General features: G+C 39.5%; 1 protein-coding gene across 1 annotated transcript; it reads right to left on the reverse strand.

The window, feature by feature from the left end:
* Positions 1 to 1,246: 1,246 nt before the first annotated feature.
* Positions 1,247 to 8,155, reverse strand: LOC145130359 (uncharacterized). The gene is made up of 6 exons (XM_079065173.1): positions 7,955 to 8,155; positions 6,854 to 7,862; positions 5,134 to 5,221; positions 4,908 to 5,025; positions 4,809 to 4,859; positions 1,247 to 1,495 (listed from the first exon to the last, which is right to left on the reverse strand). The coding sequence occupies exons 1-6, from the start codon at positions 8,153 to 8,155 to the stop codon at positions 1,247 to 1,249; spliced, it is 1,716 nt and encodes a 571-aa protein (XP_078921299.1).
* Positions 8,156 to 12,412: the final 4,257 nt, after the last annotated feature.

The following is a 12,412-nucleotide window of genomic DNA, read 5'->3' on the forward strand; positions in this document are numbered from 1 at the left end:
TCACTTTCATATGCATCATTTCTGATCTCCTCCAATTCTTGAATGTCTAACTTCCTTTTGTTTCCTGCTTCATCTTCATTCAAGTTGAATTTTTTCACGGACCAATAGGTTTTGTGTTCAAGCTCAACCGGAAGGCGACATGGTTTCCCAAACACTAGCCGGTATGCGGACATACCAGTGGGAGTTTTGAAGGCGGTGCGATATGCCCATAAGGCATCATCCAACCTTATACTCCAGACCTTATGGTTTGGATTGACTGTTTTCTCCAAAATTCCTTTGATTTGCGTATTGGAAACCTCTGCTTGCCCATTGGTTTGGGGGTGATATGTTGTTGAGACTTTATGAGTCACCCCATACTTTTTCAAAACGGCTTCAAGCATCCGGTTGCAAAAATGAGTCCCACGATCGCTTATGAGAGCTTTTGGAGTGCCAAACTGAGAGAAAATCTATGCTTTAAGGAAATCCACAATAACTTTGGAATCATTAGTACGGGTGGCCTTGGCCTCCACCCGTTTGGACACATAGTCCACCGTCGACAAAATATATGAACAACCAAATGAGGGCGGAAATGGTCCCATAAAGTCAATACTCCACATATCAAATATCTCACAAACTAAGATGGGGGTAAGGGGCATTTGATTCCTAGAACTTATGGACCTGGATTTTTGGCACTTATCACAATGTGCATATAGAACATAAGAATCATGAAAAATGGTAGGCTAATAAAATCCGCTATCTAAGATTTTCTAACCGTCCTTTGGGGTCCAAAATGACCTCCACGAGCATAAGAATGACCAAAGTTAATTATGGATTGTACCTCATTTTTTTCAACACATCTTCAGATCATGTGGTCCGCGCAATACTTCCAAAGGTATGGCTCATCCCATACATACCTCTTTGCCTCCTTCTTGATTTTGTCCTTTTGCCAACGTATGGATTCTGGGGGAAATTGATTCGTGACCAAGTAATTGACAATGTCCGCATACCACGGAGCTTCCTTGATAACGAACAAATGCTCATCCGGGAATGTGTCACGGATTGGTGTGGTGTCTTCGGGTGGCACAATACGACTTAGATGATCCGCTACCAAAATCTCTTTCCCACTTCTATCCTTGATTTCTATATCGAACTCTTGCAGAAGCAACATCCACCGTATTAACCTCATATTCGAATTTTTTCTCATTAGTAAGTGATGTATAGCTGCATGGTCCGAATAGATAATCACTTTGGTCCCGAGGAGGCTTTGTCAAAATTTCTCTAATGCAAAGACAATCGCCAACAACTCCTTTTCTATTGTGGTGTAGTTGGTTTGAGCACTATCCAAGGTCTTGGATGCATAGTAAATGACATGAACAGCTCGATCCACTTTTTGTCCCAACACCGCCCCTACCGCGGTGTTGCTCGCGTCATACATGATGTCAAACGGGAGATACCAATTAGGTGGTTGGATGATTGGAGCAGAGGTTAGTAAATCCTTCAAACGATCAAAAGAATCCTTTCATGGTTGAGTAAACTCAAATTCAACATCTTTTGGAGTAGTTGACACATCAACACTGTAATCTCTGAGAAATCTTTTATGAACCGCCGATAGAAACCTGCATGACCAAGAAACGAATGAACTTCCCGAACATTTGTCGGGTAAGGGAGACTCTTGATAATATCAATCTTGGCTTTGTCAACTTCTAAGCCTTTTTGGGACACTATATGACCTAAAATCAATCATTTGTCCACCATGAAATGGCATTTTTCATAGTTAAGCACAAGATCTATGTCAATGCACCTTTGCAGAATTTTTGTTAAATTGATCAAAAATTCATCAAAGGAGTTTCCATAAACTGTGAAATCATCCATGAAAACTTCAATGATGTTTTCAACATATTCAGAAAAAATGCTCACCATGCATCTCTGAAATGTTGTGGGTGCATTACATGGACCAAAAGGCATACGCCTATAAGCAAATGTGCCAAAAGGACAAGTGAAGGCGGTTTTCTCTTGATCTTCCGGGGTTACGGAATTTGGTGAAACCCCGTCTAAACAACAGTAGTGGGATTTACCCGCCAATCTCTCTAACATTTGGTCAATAAAGGGTAGGGGAAATGGTCTTTTCTTGTTGAAGCATTCAACTTCCTATAGTCAATACAAACTCTCCACCCGTTTTGCACATGGGTTGGCACCAATTCTCCCTCAGAATTCTTGACAACTGTGACCCCGGCCTTTTTAGGGACTACCTGAACAGGACTCACCCATTTGCTATCATAAATGGGATATATCATACCTGCATCCAAAAGCTTCATGATTTCCTTTTTTACTACCTCCATCATGAGGGGGATTCAATCTTATTTGTGCCTCTCGTGTTGGTTTGAAGTCTTCCTCCATGAGAATCTTATGCATACATAAGGAAGGACTCAACCCCTTTATGTCAGCAATTGTCCACCCAATAGCTTTCTTATACTCTTTTAGCAAAGTCACCAATTTATTTTCTTCTTATTTGGACAACTTGTTGGAGATAATGACATGTAAAGTATTCTCTTCTCTCCAAGATATGTTGTAACGCCCGTGTTTCGGGGCTAATCATTAGTTGATGATGTAATAGTCTAGATCATATATTGTAACTCTTTTTGAAGTAATAAAGAGGAATTATTTAAGTATTATGTGAATTTATGTTTTTTATACTTAATTATAAAGATATAATTAATAAAGGATAAAAATAAGTGTCAAATATAAATTTTTGAATAAACCCGATATCGATACATGAAGTGGCATTGGTCGTGACAAGGATTCCGGACATATAAAGAACGCTGAAATCCGAGTTATAACGAAGAAGTTATGACCTGTCGAAGTTTCGCGACAGAACCGGCACGACACTGCGCGACGTAAATAGTGAATTTACGATACAACGATTTTTAGCCTTAGTGATCTAAACGAAAGTCGTATAATACGTTAAACCGAGAACGTCCATAAAAAGAGCGCCCAAATCTGACTTCGTATGAGGAAGTTAGGATTTTTCGAAGTTTCTGTTTAGCAGTTTGCAGCCCGGAGTTCAAATATTAGATCGCGTGGTGTTTAGCCGACACAACCTAAACGAGAATCGAAGATCTCATTAATAGTAGCGTAACGATAAAAAGATAGACGAAAACGGACGTCGGATGAAGAAGTTATGGATTTTTAACAGACTCATCCTGTCCCGGCCTGTTAAAAATGTACTCAAAATTAGCCGACGGAGTCTAAACGAAAGTTGTAGAGTACGGTCCCGCCTACGCGTGGATATAAAGATCGTCGAAAACGGAGCTCATATGCGAAAGTTACGAATTTTAGAAGTCGAGAAGGAAAATCACGAGCTCGATTGCAAGGTTTTAGGGGGGTTAGGGCTTCGGGAGCCTCACTCCGTACACACGTGTCGCAAGGATGCTGAGAAAAGAGCCTTTCGACTCAGAAATGCTGCTCCAAGTGAAGCTCGGTTTTCGAGAAAAAACCCGCTGTAAGTGATCTACGCCTATGCTATTTTTAGTATAGCTTTTATTTAATTATAGTAATGTTATTAGGACCTTATAATAATTATTTGGGCTATTATTATGGGTTATATAAGTGTCGTTATAATATCTTTTTAACCACTCGCGGTACGGGGAATCCTGTTTGGAGGGCCGCTTGCGTTGCTGGATTCAGAAGTGCTATATGCCAAAATGATCCTGCCCTCCGGTTTTTCATGTCTGGCCCCTGTCTGTAGATAGTGGGTGAAGAGTACTGTTTAACGCTTATATAATAGTAACAATAGCTAGACTATTAATTAGTCTCGGTGAATATTAGACTAAACTCTAGTGGTAATGATACTAGGTTTTGTCAAAGGAAAATTGTTTTAGGAGTAACGAAGTGTTGTCCAAGTATCGAGTCACCACCTTTACAGGTGAGTGCATATTTACTTTCATCTTACACATAGATATGAAGTATTTTATATAAATTACGTGCTATCTGTGCATATTATCTGAATGCTTGCTGTGTGTGTTGGATGAATGATTTTATACACGTTTTAAATCATTTAAACTGTATATGTATTTTATATCTACAAAAATGTTGGGGTAAAACATGGGTAGATGTAATAAGACGATGTGTGATAAAATGATGAGAGGCCTCGATGTTGTTGGAGATCCAGTCATCTAGCGGAGTATAGATGACGACCACGAACTCTTCTAAACAGTCTAGTGGAACGCTAGCAGGCTCGCAACCTGTAGGTGTTTGTGAATGATGTGTTTACCGGTGTACTCCATCCCCCTTATGGTTGCCTTAAGGACATTTAATGCTGAGGACCCCCCTTGACAGTAGTGTCCATCCCGATGATGATCCTTAGGCTAGGTCCCTTATGATATGTGTTTAGCGACGTAAAGTGAGGATAACGGGAACGGGTAATCGGGTTATTGTTGATTGTTGAAATTAATAAACTTATTTATTGTGGGTTGAAAACCCTATGTGCTCACCAGGCTCCCAAGCCTGACCCACTCAGTTTCTTGTATTACAGGTAGTGGCGCCCGAGCATTGTTATGATGTTTAGATGAGGGATTATGGATTATAAGCCTATAGATATGGATAAATGTAGTAAGGCTTGTATTGTACTGCTTATGCTTTTGATCTGTATCGAACATGACATCCCGAGGTTTTTAATGAAATACATTTCCACGGAAATGCTTTGATAAATGTTTATCATATTTTATTTTGGGAACAAATTCCGCAACACTATTATTTAAAATGATACTCTGATTTTCAAACAAAGCATAAACAAATTCGGTCTTTTCTGGCCGTGAAAATGGGGATCTCACATATGCATACTTCAAATGTTCTGGAAGAGTCTTCAATTCTAGCTTAGGTGCCTACACAACAGAAGGAAGAAGTTTTGTGTTAGAAATGGGCAATTTCACCTTGGTATTATCATACATCATTTTCTTCCTCTCTTCCATGAACTCCACAATTTCCAACAACTCTTCATCAAGCTTGAAATTTGCTGCAATCTCTTTGACTAAATTGTTATCAAAATTCCTGCTCAAAACTAACTCCAACTAATCATGGTTAGTCAACTCAAAACTCTTTTCAGTCAAAGGTTGGATCATATCAACAGAATTTATACAATGAACATCAGTTGGATACCTCATTGCTTCATAAATATTGAAGTTGATGACCTCCCCATCAAATTCCATAGACAATGTACCATTGTAGACATCAATTTTTGTTCTTGCTGTTTTTAAAAAAGACAAAATTGCAAAAATGGTCCATGTGGTTGGCAAAATTATGTAGTTTTGGTCGAAAACGAAATGTTGGTGCATCACTAGTCCAATTTTAGATATATTGTGTAGTTTTGGTCCCTATAATTAACATTTTTGTGTGTTTTAAGTCTAGAACCAACCTGAAATGATGAATATGCCCTTCTGATTCATTTCTTTTGTATTTTTTGTATTTAATTTAATGCTTTATTATAAATAAACATTCTCTCTTTCTCTCTCTCTCTCTCTCTCTCTCTCTCAAATTAACCCAAGATCGTCATCCCAGTTTCCGGCCATCTACACTCCCATCAAACCCTTACCCAACACCACCCTCTGGCCTCTCCTCCCTTACTCCTTCTTCGCCGCTTTAATTTTCGGCCGTCTTGTCGGCTTAGATTTTTCTGCTGCTGAAGTTGAAGTTGAGAAGGTAGACATATGTAGCCGCCGTACCAGAGGCCAAGCGATTGCTTCTTCTTCCATGGCTGCTCTACGGCTGCGACGGAGCAAGCCTGCTGATGCTGATTAAATTAGGGCTGCAACGGAGCAACTCTGTCGGATCTTTTCATTGTCGATGATACGAAGAAAATACGAGGTGGTGTTGTGAGGATCGAATCAAGGAATTTTGGGTTCTCGAGCTTTGCAGAGCCAGTGTTGGATACGAAGGAAGATGAAGAAGATGACAAAAAAGAAGAACATGATGACGATGACGATGAAATTAGGGTTTCTGATTAGGTGTTTGTGCAAAATGAAGTTGATGATGATGAAATTGAAGAAGAAGGGGGTCTGAAGACGATGAAGAAGAAGAACAGTTCGTCTTCTTTCCGTTACTATTTGTGCTTTACAGACGAGACCCATGGTCTCTTAATTTCAGTTGGTCGATCGAACAAGGAATGCTATTGGTTTGAAAATCGAGGGGTGCGGATGGAGCTTACTATGACGATGGGATGGTGATTGTTCGGAGACGGTCTTGATGAGGATAGAGGCGAACAGAGTTGGGTACGGCAAAGGGAAGAAGTAGTGGTGACGACGACATTTGTTGGTGGAGGAAAGAGCTCCGGCGGCAGGGGGCTGCTCCTGCAACCTTCTACTGCTTCGTCCTTGTTTAGACTCACCAGGAAAGACGAGGGTCGAGAGGGAGGTAGTAGGAGATGGGATGAGGTTTGATGGTGATTCATAATGATCAAATCCACAGTGGTGGTTATTGATGGAGGCAGCGACGGTTCTTGATGGTTTTTGGTGGCAAGCTCCCAAAACCGGAGGAAGGCAGTAGATGGTGGTATTTTGAGGCTTGCTTGACGGATTTTAATGGCAGTAGATGGTGGTGTTCAAAAGAAAGATACAAAGACAAATGCTTCACCTTTTTGTGTAAACCACAATGGACCAGGAAGAAAAGAATTCAACAGGTTTTTTTGATCTAGCAAGTTGACTTTCACAAGAACATTCAACAGAGAGAGAGAGAGAGACCTTTTCTCAATTTTAATTAATGAAAAACATTTTGATTAAATATAAAAACAAAATTAAAAAACAAATATAAGGTTATAATAGTCTTTTTATGTTGATAGGGACCAAAAACAATACAAAGATCCAATTTCGGACCAGTGGTGCACCAACATTTCGTTTTGGACCAAAAGCACATAAATTTGCCAACCAGAGGGGCCATTTTGCAATTTTGTCTTTTAAAAATGGTCTACCTAAAAGTATGGAACTCGAGGTTTGGTCATCATCTCCCATATCAAGCATATAAAAATCAGCGGGCAACACAAGTTCATTGACTTGCACTAACACGTCCTCCAATACACCTTTTGGGTGTACTAAAGACCGATCGGCAAGTTGAATTACGACTCCGGTTTCGGTTAGAGGTCCAATTCCCATTGTTTTATAGCTTGAATAAGGTAAAACATTAATTGATGCTCCAAGATCAAGCATGACACGTGGCACAAAAAGGTTACCCATTTTACAAGGAACCGTGAATACACCCGGATCCTTGCATTTCTTTGGTAACTGTTTTTGTAACACGGCTGAAACATTTTCTCTTACTTTTATCGTTTGATTTCCTTTGAGCTTGTTCTTAGATGTGCAAAGTTCCTTGAAGAACTTAGCATATCTAGGAATTTGTGTAATAACATCTATAAGAGGAATGTTAATTTCAACCTTCCGGAACATTTCCATGATCTCGTCATCTTCCCTTTCTCCTTTTGTGCTTGTTAACCTTAAAGTAAATGGTGTTGGAGTGACTTTCACTGCGGTGTCTATTGGCCTCTTTGACGTTGTAGTCTCTTTCTTTTCATCTTCTTTGATAGCTTTCTCCACTTCAATTTCCATTTCTTCCTCTTTTTCATTCGGCCTTCTTGGTCCCTCATAGCTTTTTCCACGTCTTAAGGTAATGGCGCATGTATTGTGTTTCAGATTCTTCTCTATTTGAGATGGTAACTTGCCTTGTGATTCCAGTTTGCTTGCGGATTGAGCAACTTGTGACACTTGTTGCTCCAACCTTTTTATGCTTGCCTTGGTTTCTTGTTGGAAGCTTTGAGTGATAGTGGCAAGGCTTTTGACGATATTCTCCAATGACATGCTTGATGAACCCAGTTGTGGAGATGGTTGTTGTGGCTGTCTTGGCTGAAAATTTTGAGGTTGAAAAGGCGGACTTTATTAATGTTGAGGAAATGGTGGTCTTTGCTGATAACTTCCATGTTGATTTCCTCCACAACCTTGATTGTTGTTCCATCTTTGGTCACCCTGTGGTTGCTCATATCCTCTCTGATTTGACCTGGAATACCCTCCCATGGCATTTGTTCTTCATAATCCTCCTCTTGAAGTTGAGGGCACATGTCGGTTGGGTGCCATACTTGAGTGCAAATACCATAAGGGCGGGGTGTGGGCTGCACACCTTTGTCTTTAGCCAACATCATTACCACTTTTGTAAGCTCAGACAATTGAGCTTCAATTTGAGAAGTTTACACTTCTTTTACACCTCAGGGTGCATCCGTGTACCATTCTTCATCATGGCTTGAATGCTTAGAATCTTCCGCTATGTTCTTGATTAGGTTGTGGATTTTAGTTGGAGTTTTGTCATGTAAAGATCCGCCACTTGAAGCATTAAGAAGCCTTTTTTCCATTGGAGTCATTCCTTCAATGAAATATTAGAGGATCTGGTATTCGGTTATTCTGTGCTTTGAACAACGGGCACAAAGTTTCTTGAATCTCTCCCAATATGTATGGAAAGCCTCTCTCTTATGCTGCTTGATTCCAATGATTTCCCTTCGTAGGGTTGAAGTTTTCATCTCAGGAAACTATTTATCCAAAAACAATCGTGCAAGATCTACCCAAGTAGTAACCATCCCCGGTGGGAGGTCATAAAGCAAATATTTTGTTGCATCTTGCACCTCAAAGGGGAATGCCCTAAGCTTGATTTGATCTTCCGTAACATTGTGTAGTTTCATTCCAACACACACAACATGAAATTTTGTGAGAAACTTGTGGGAATCTTCGTTTTCCAAGCCTGTAAAGGTTGGGAGTAAGCGGATGAGTCCAGATTTTAGTTCTAGATTTGTGGCTGCCGGATAGGTGATGCAAAGAGGTTGTTGTGTAACCTCCTGCCTCGCCCATTGGCAAAGTGTTTGTTTGGGTGGTGGATTTGGAGGATTTCGGTTCCCTCAAAGGTTGCCTCCCATTATGTGAGTGGTGGTTGAAGCTTCTGTGGGTGTAGTGTTTGGGATGTTATAAGTAGGTCAAGAGGGTGGAGTGGTACTTTTGGAAGAGGATGGTTGAGGTGAGAATGATAGGCTTTCTGTTTCAGATGCGGATACACTTGAGGGGGTATATCCTCCCAAATGTTGATAACTGGTGGGTTAGGTGATGAAGAAGTCCCAGAGTCCGATTGCTTCTTACGAAGCTTGGCTTGCTTCCTTAACTTCTTTGTTGTCTTATCTATCTCCGAGTCAATTGGCAGTGGTGTACCTGTACGTAAAGATCTAGGCATAAACAATTAGTAACACCGTGTCCCCGACAACGACGCCAATTTGTTAGGCGTGTCAAACCCAACAAATAAAGGGGTACAAAATTACTCCAAGAACACTGCTAATTTGCACTAAAAACGTAATATAAGGTAAGTAGGGTCGATCCGTAGAGACACATGTCAAGTTCTTATACCTTTTTGTGTAAGGTACAAATGTAGTCACAAAAGAGAGGGGGTTTATATGCATTGATTCAAACAAAAGACTGAAGTTTTAAGTAAACAGTTGATTAAATAAAATAAATTCAAGATTTGTAAGTACTCAAACTCTATGCAAGACAAATTAGCAATGTGATTCCATGGATGAAATGATTTTTGTTCAATTCTATCTAAGTTGGTACTTGGAAATGCTAACAAGCTCTAGCACCTCTCATTCACCATATTGTTTACCCAAAATAAGCTCTTTGATTAATCCTAACCCTACTAATCTAATCTAAATAAGCTCTTAGAATTAAATGGAGAGATTGCATTATACTTTGTGTGAATATTCCCAACAACATTCAATACTCCTCATCTGCTCGGGAGCGTAAGAATGTGTGAATTTGATTTACACTAGATTTATTCTAACGAATTCAATTTAGTGCTTATTAATTGTTCTATTTTACAAAACATTTACTGATTTTGCACAATAGATAACTTGGGTGATTTTAACCTAATTCAAATGGCCAATAAGAACTAGGATTAAAATTAAACATTCAATTGAACCGAAATCAAATTTTCTAGATAGAATATAGAAACAAACACCTAGTCACATGATCGAAATTGGAGAATCTAGGGTTCTAGCCACACATGACTAGAACAAGATTAACAAGTCTAGAAAGGAAATTAAAGTACTAAAGTGCTTACAAAGAGGAAATTAAAATGTTTCCAAATGATCTTCTTCAAGCTACAAAATAAAAACTTCTTCTAAGAGTCGTCCTTGGTCGCCTGGAGTGAATGAGAGTCTGTAGAATGGCTCAAAATCCCGAAATTAGATCATAAAAGAAAACTATCCTGAAAGTTATATGACAGACACGACCCCGTGTCAAATTGTGAAGGAATGACACGGCCCCGCGTCACTCAAGAATTTGGAAAGTTTTCTCATATGCAGCCAATTTTCGTTGATAAACCATTTGATACGACCTGTGTCAACTCTTCTGTGACAAATTCTTGTTTTCTTCAATTTTGCTCCGAAAAATCCGCATCTTTGGTCCCGGCTCCTTTTCACCATCCTGATTCATCTCCAATCTCCAGAACCACCTGAAATGGCATAAAAAGTGTGGAAATAAAGTGTGCCATGTTTTGTACCAAAACAAGTAAAATGCATGGATTATTACTAAATTGAAATGCAAAAGAGTGAATTAAACATGCTTCAATGGTGCATAAAATGCACCTAATAATATTCTCCATATTTAAGAACCTTAACTTTAGGGTTAGGTTATTCTCTATAGCCTGTACCCTCTTATATCGAAAACCGTAACCCCATTTGAGTGTTCCTGGTATGATTGTGGTGTTCTTGAAGTGTTAAGCCTTGGATTGCAACTTGAAGAAGGAGAAGTTTCCATTTAAGCAAAGACGAGCAAGAAAACCTCCTCACCGCCTCCTTGTACACCTTTTGGACTTTTATAAGTCTCCAAGTTTCTTCCTTTATGTGTTATTCTTCTAGATCTAGGCTTATAAGCTTGTTCTTCATGATTCAAGGTGGTTTGAGTGTATGGATTCCATAAAGTTGGCAACTTTATGCATCCTTGAGGTCCCTTTATTGGTATATGTTCCAGATCTAATATCTATGAAGTGATTGGTCTCAAGCAAGAGTTTTGGAGCACATTTCTTTCATTAGTGACCTAGTTTGGAAAGGATATACATTGGACATGCATATCCATAAAGCAATGATTTTTATGATGTTATTGGGTGTTAGAAAGACTCATGGAAATTATGAATGAGTGGCTTAAAAGATTAAGCTCTTAATGAAGATTATGGGAATCTGCCAGTTACCAGTACGTGGAAAAGGGCTTGTTCTGGCATGCCCACAACATGGGCAAGAGGACTCCACATCGTGGTTAGCATTGATTTGGTTGACTGTTGACTATTGACTTTTTACCAGTTTGACCAAGGGTCAAACTTCAAGCAATTAGGTTATTAATTAAGGATCTTTCTTTGTTTGGTGCTAGTCGGTTCGCATGAGCGATCAGTAGAGGGAGTGAGTGTGTTGCAGTGTTCCGTGGGGACTTCGAATTAGGTCAGTTTCCTCACTATAATATGTGTTGCATTGTATACCCTTGTATGTCAAGATATAGGAATAGTGTTATGCAGGTTAGAGTAACCTGGTTCGGTGATCTCCTAGTTCAGTGCCCTAGGGTTGTATCCAATCATGTACGATAGCTTGAGAACCCTTGATCTAGGATTTCTTGCATGCTCCTTGTTTGGTTGTGGCTCTAGAGTGGGATCACATGTTTGACTATTTATCTCACCTCTGATTACATATAGCTATGCATTTATTAGTGATAGTTTCTTGTGTTTATGTTCTTGTTTGTTTGCTTGTTTGATTTATATGTTGACATATCAGATGGGTGGGTTGAGGTGGTCCAGCTTTGTGCGGTAGAACAAGATACCAGGGCAGGCGAACGGTGCATTGTAGGCTAGGTGAGGATCAGTTGTATGTTGTGGAAGAGTGGTCTAGTGTATTGTAGGACTTGAGAGGCGGTCCAGTCTAACTGTAGGCTCAAGAGAACGGTCCAAGCATGATGTAGGCCTTCCGAGGTGGGCCAGACAGACTGAAGGCTCATGTTTGCATGCGTTGTATGTATGTTTTGGTGTGTGGTATTTATTGGGGAACTCACTAAGCTTTGGCTTACAGTTACAGATTAAATGTTTTTCAGGAACCATTGGTGATCGTGGAAAGGTGAAGGCGTGTCTGTAGACACTCATCAACAACATTGGAGATTTCACATTTATTATAATACTCTTATTTTCAAACAATTGTATTTTTGAACAAATCAGTTTTCTTAACTTGGGTTTTATGAAAATGATGTTTTACCTTAATTTAAAACAAAAATTTTGTTTGTGAAAAAGGAAAGTTACATAAAGAGGCCCAATATGGATATGTAAATTGATATGGTATGATCGGCTGAAGCTGAGAGCCTTTGTTTGGATGCATTGTATGTATGGTGGTATA

The sequence above is a fragment of the Lactuca virosa genome, chromosome 8 (genome assembly GCF_052849685.1).
Source record: "Lactuca virosa cultivar CGN04683 chromosome 8, Lactuca_virosa_CGN04683_v6, whole genome shotgun sequence".
NCBI classification, from domain to species: domain Eukaryota; kingdom Viridiplantae; phylum Streptophyta; class Magnoliopsida; order Asterales; family Asteraceae; genus Lactuca; species Lactuca virosa.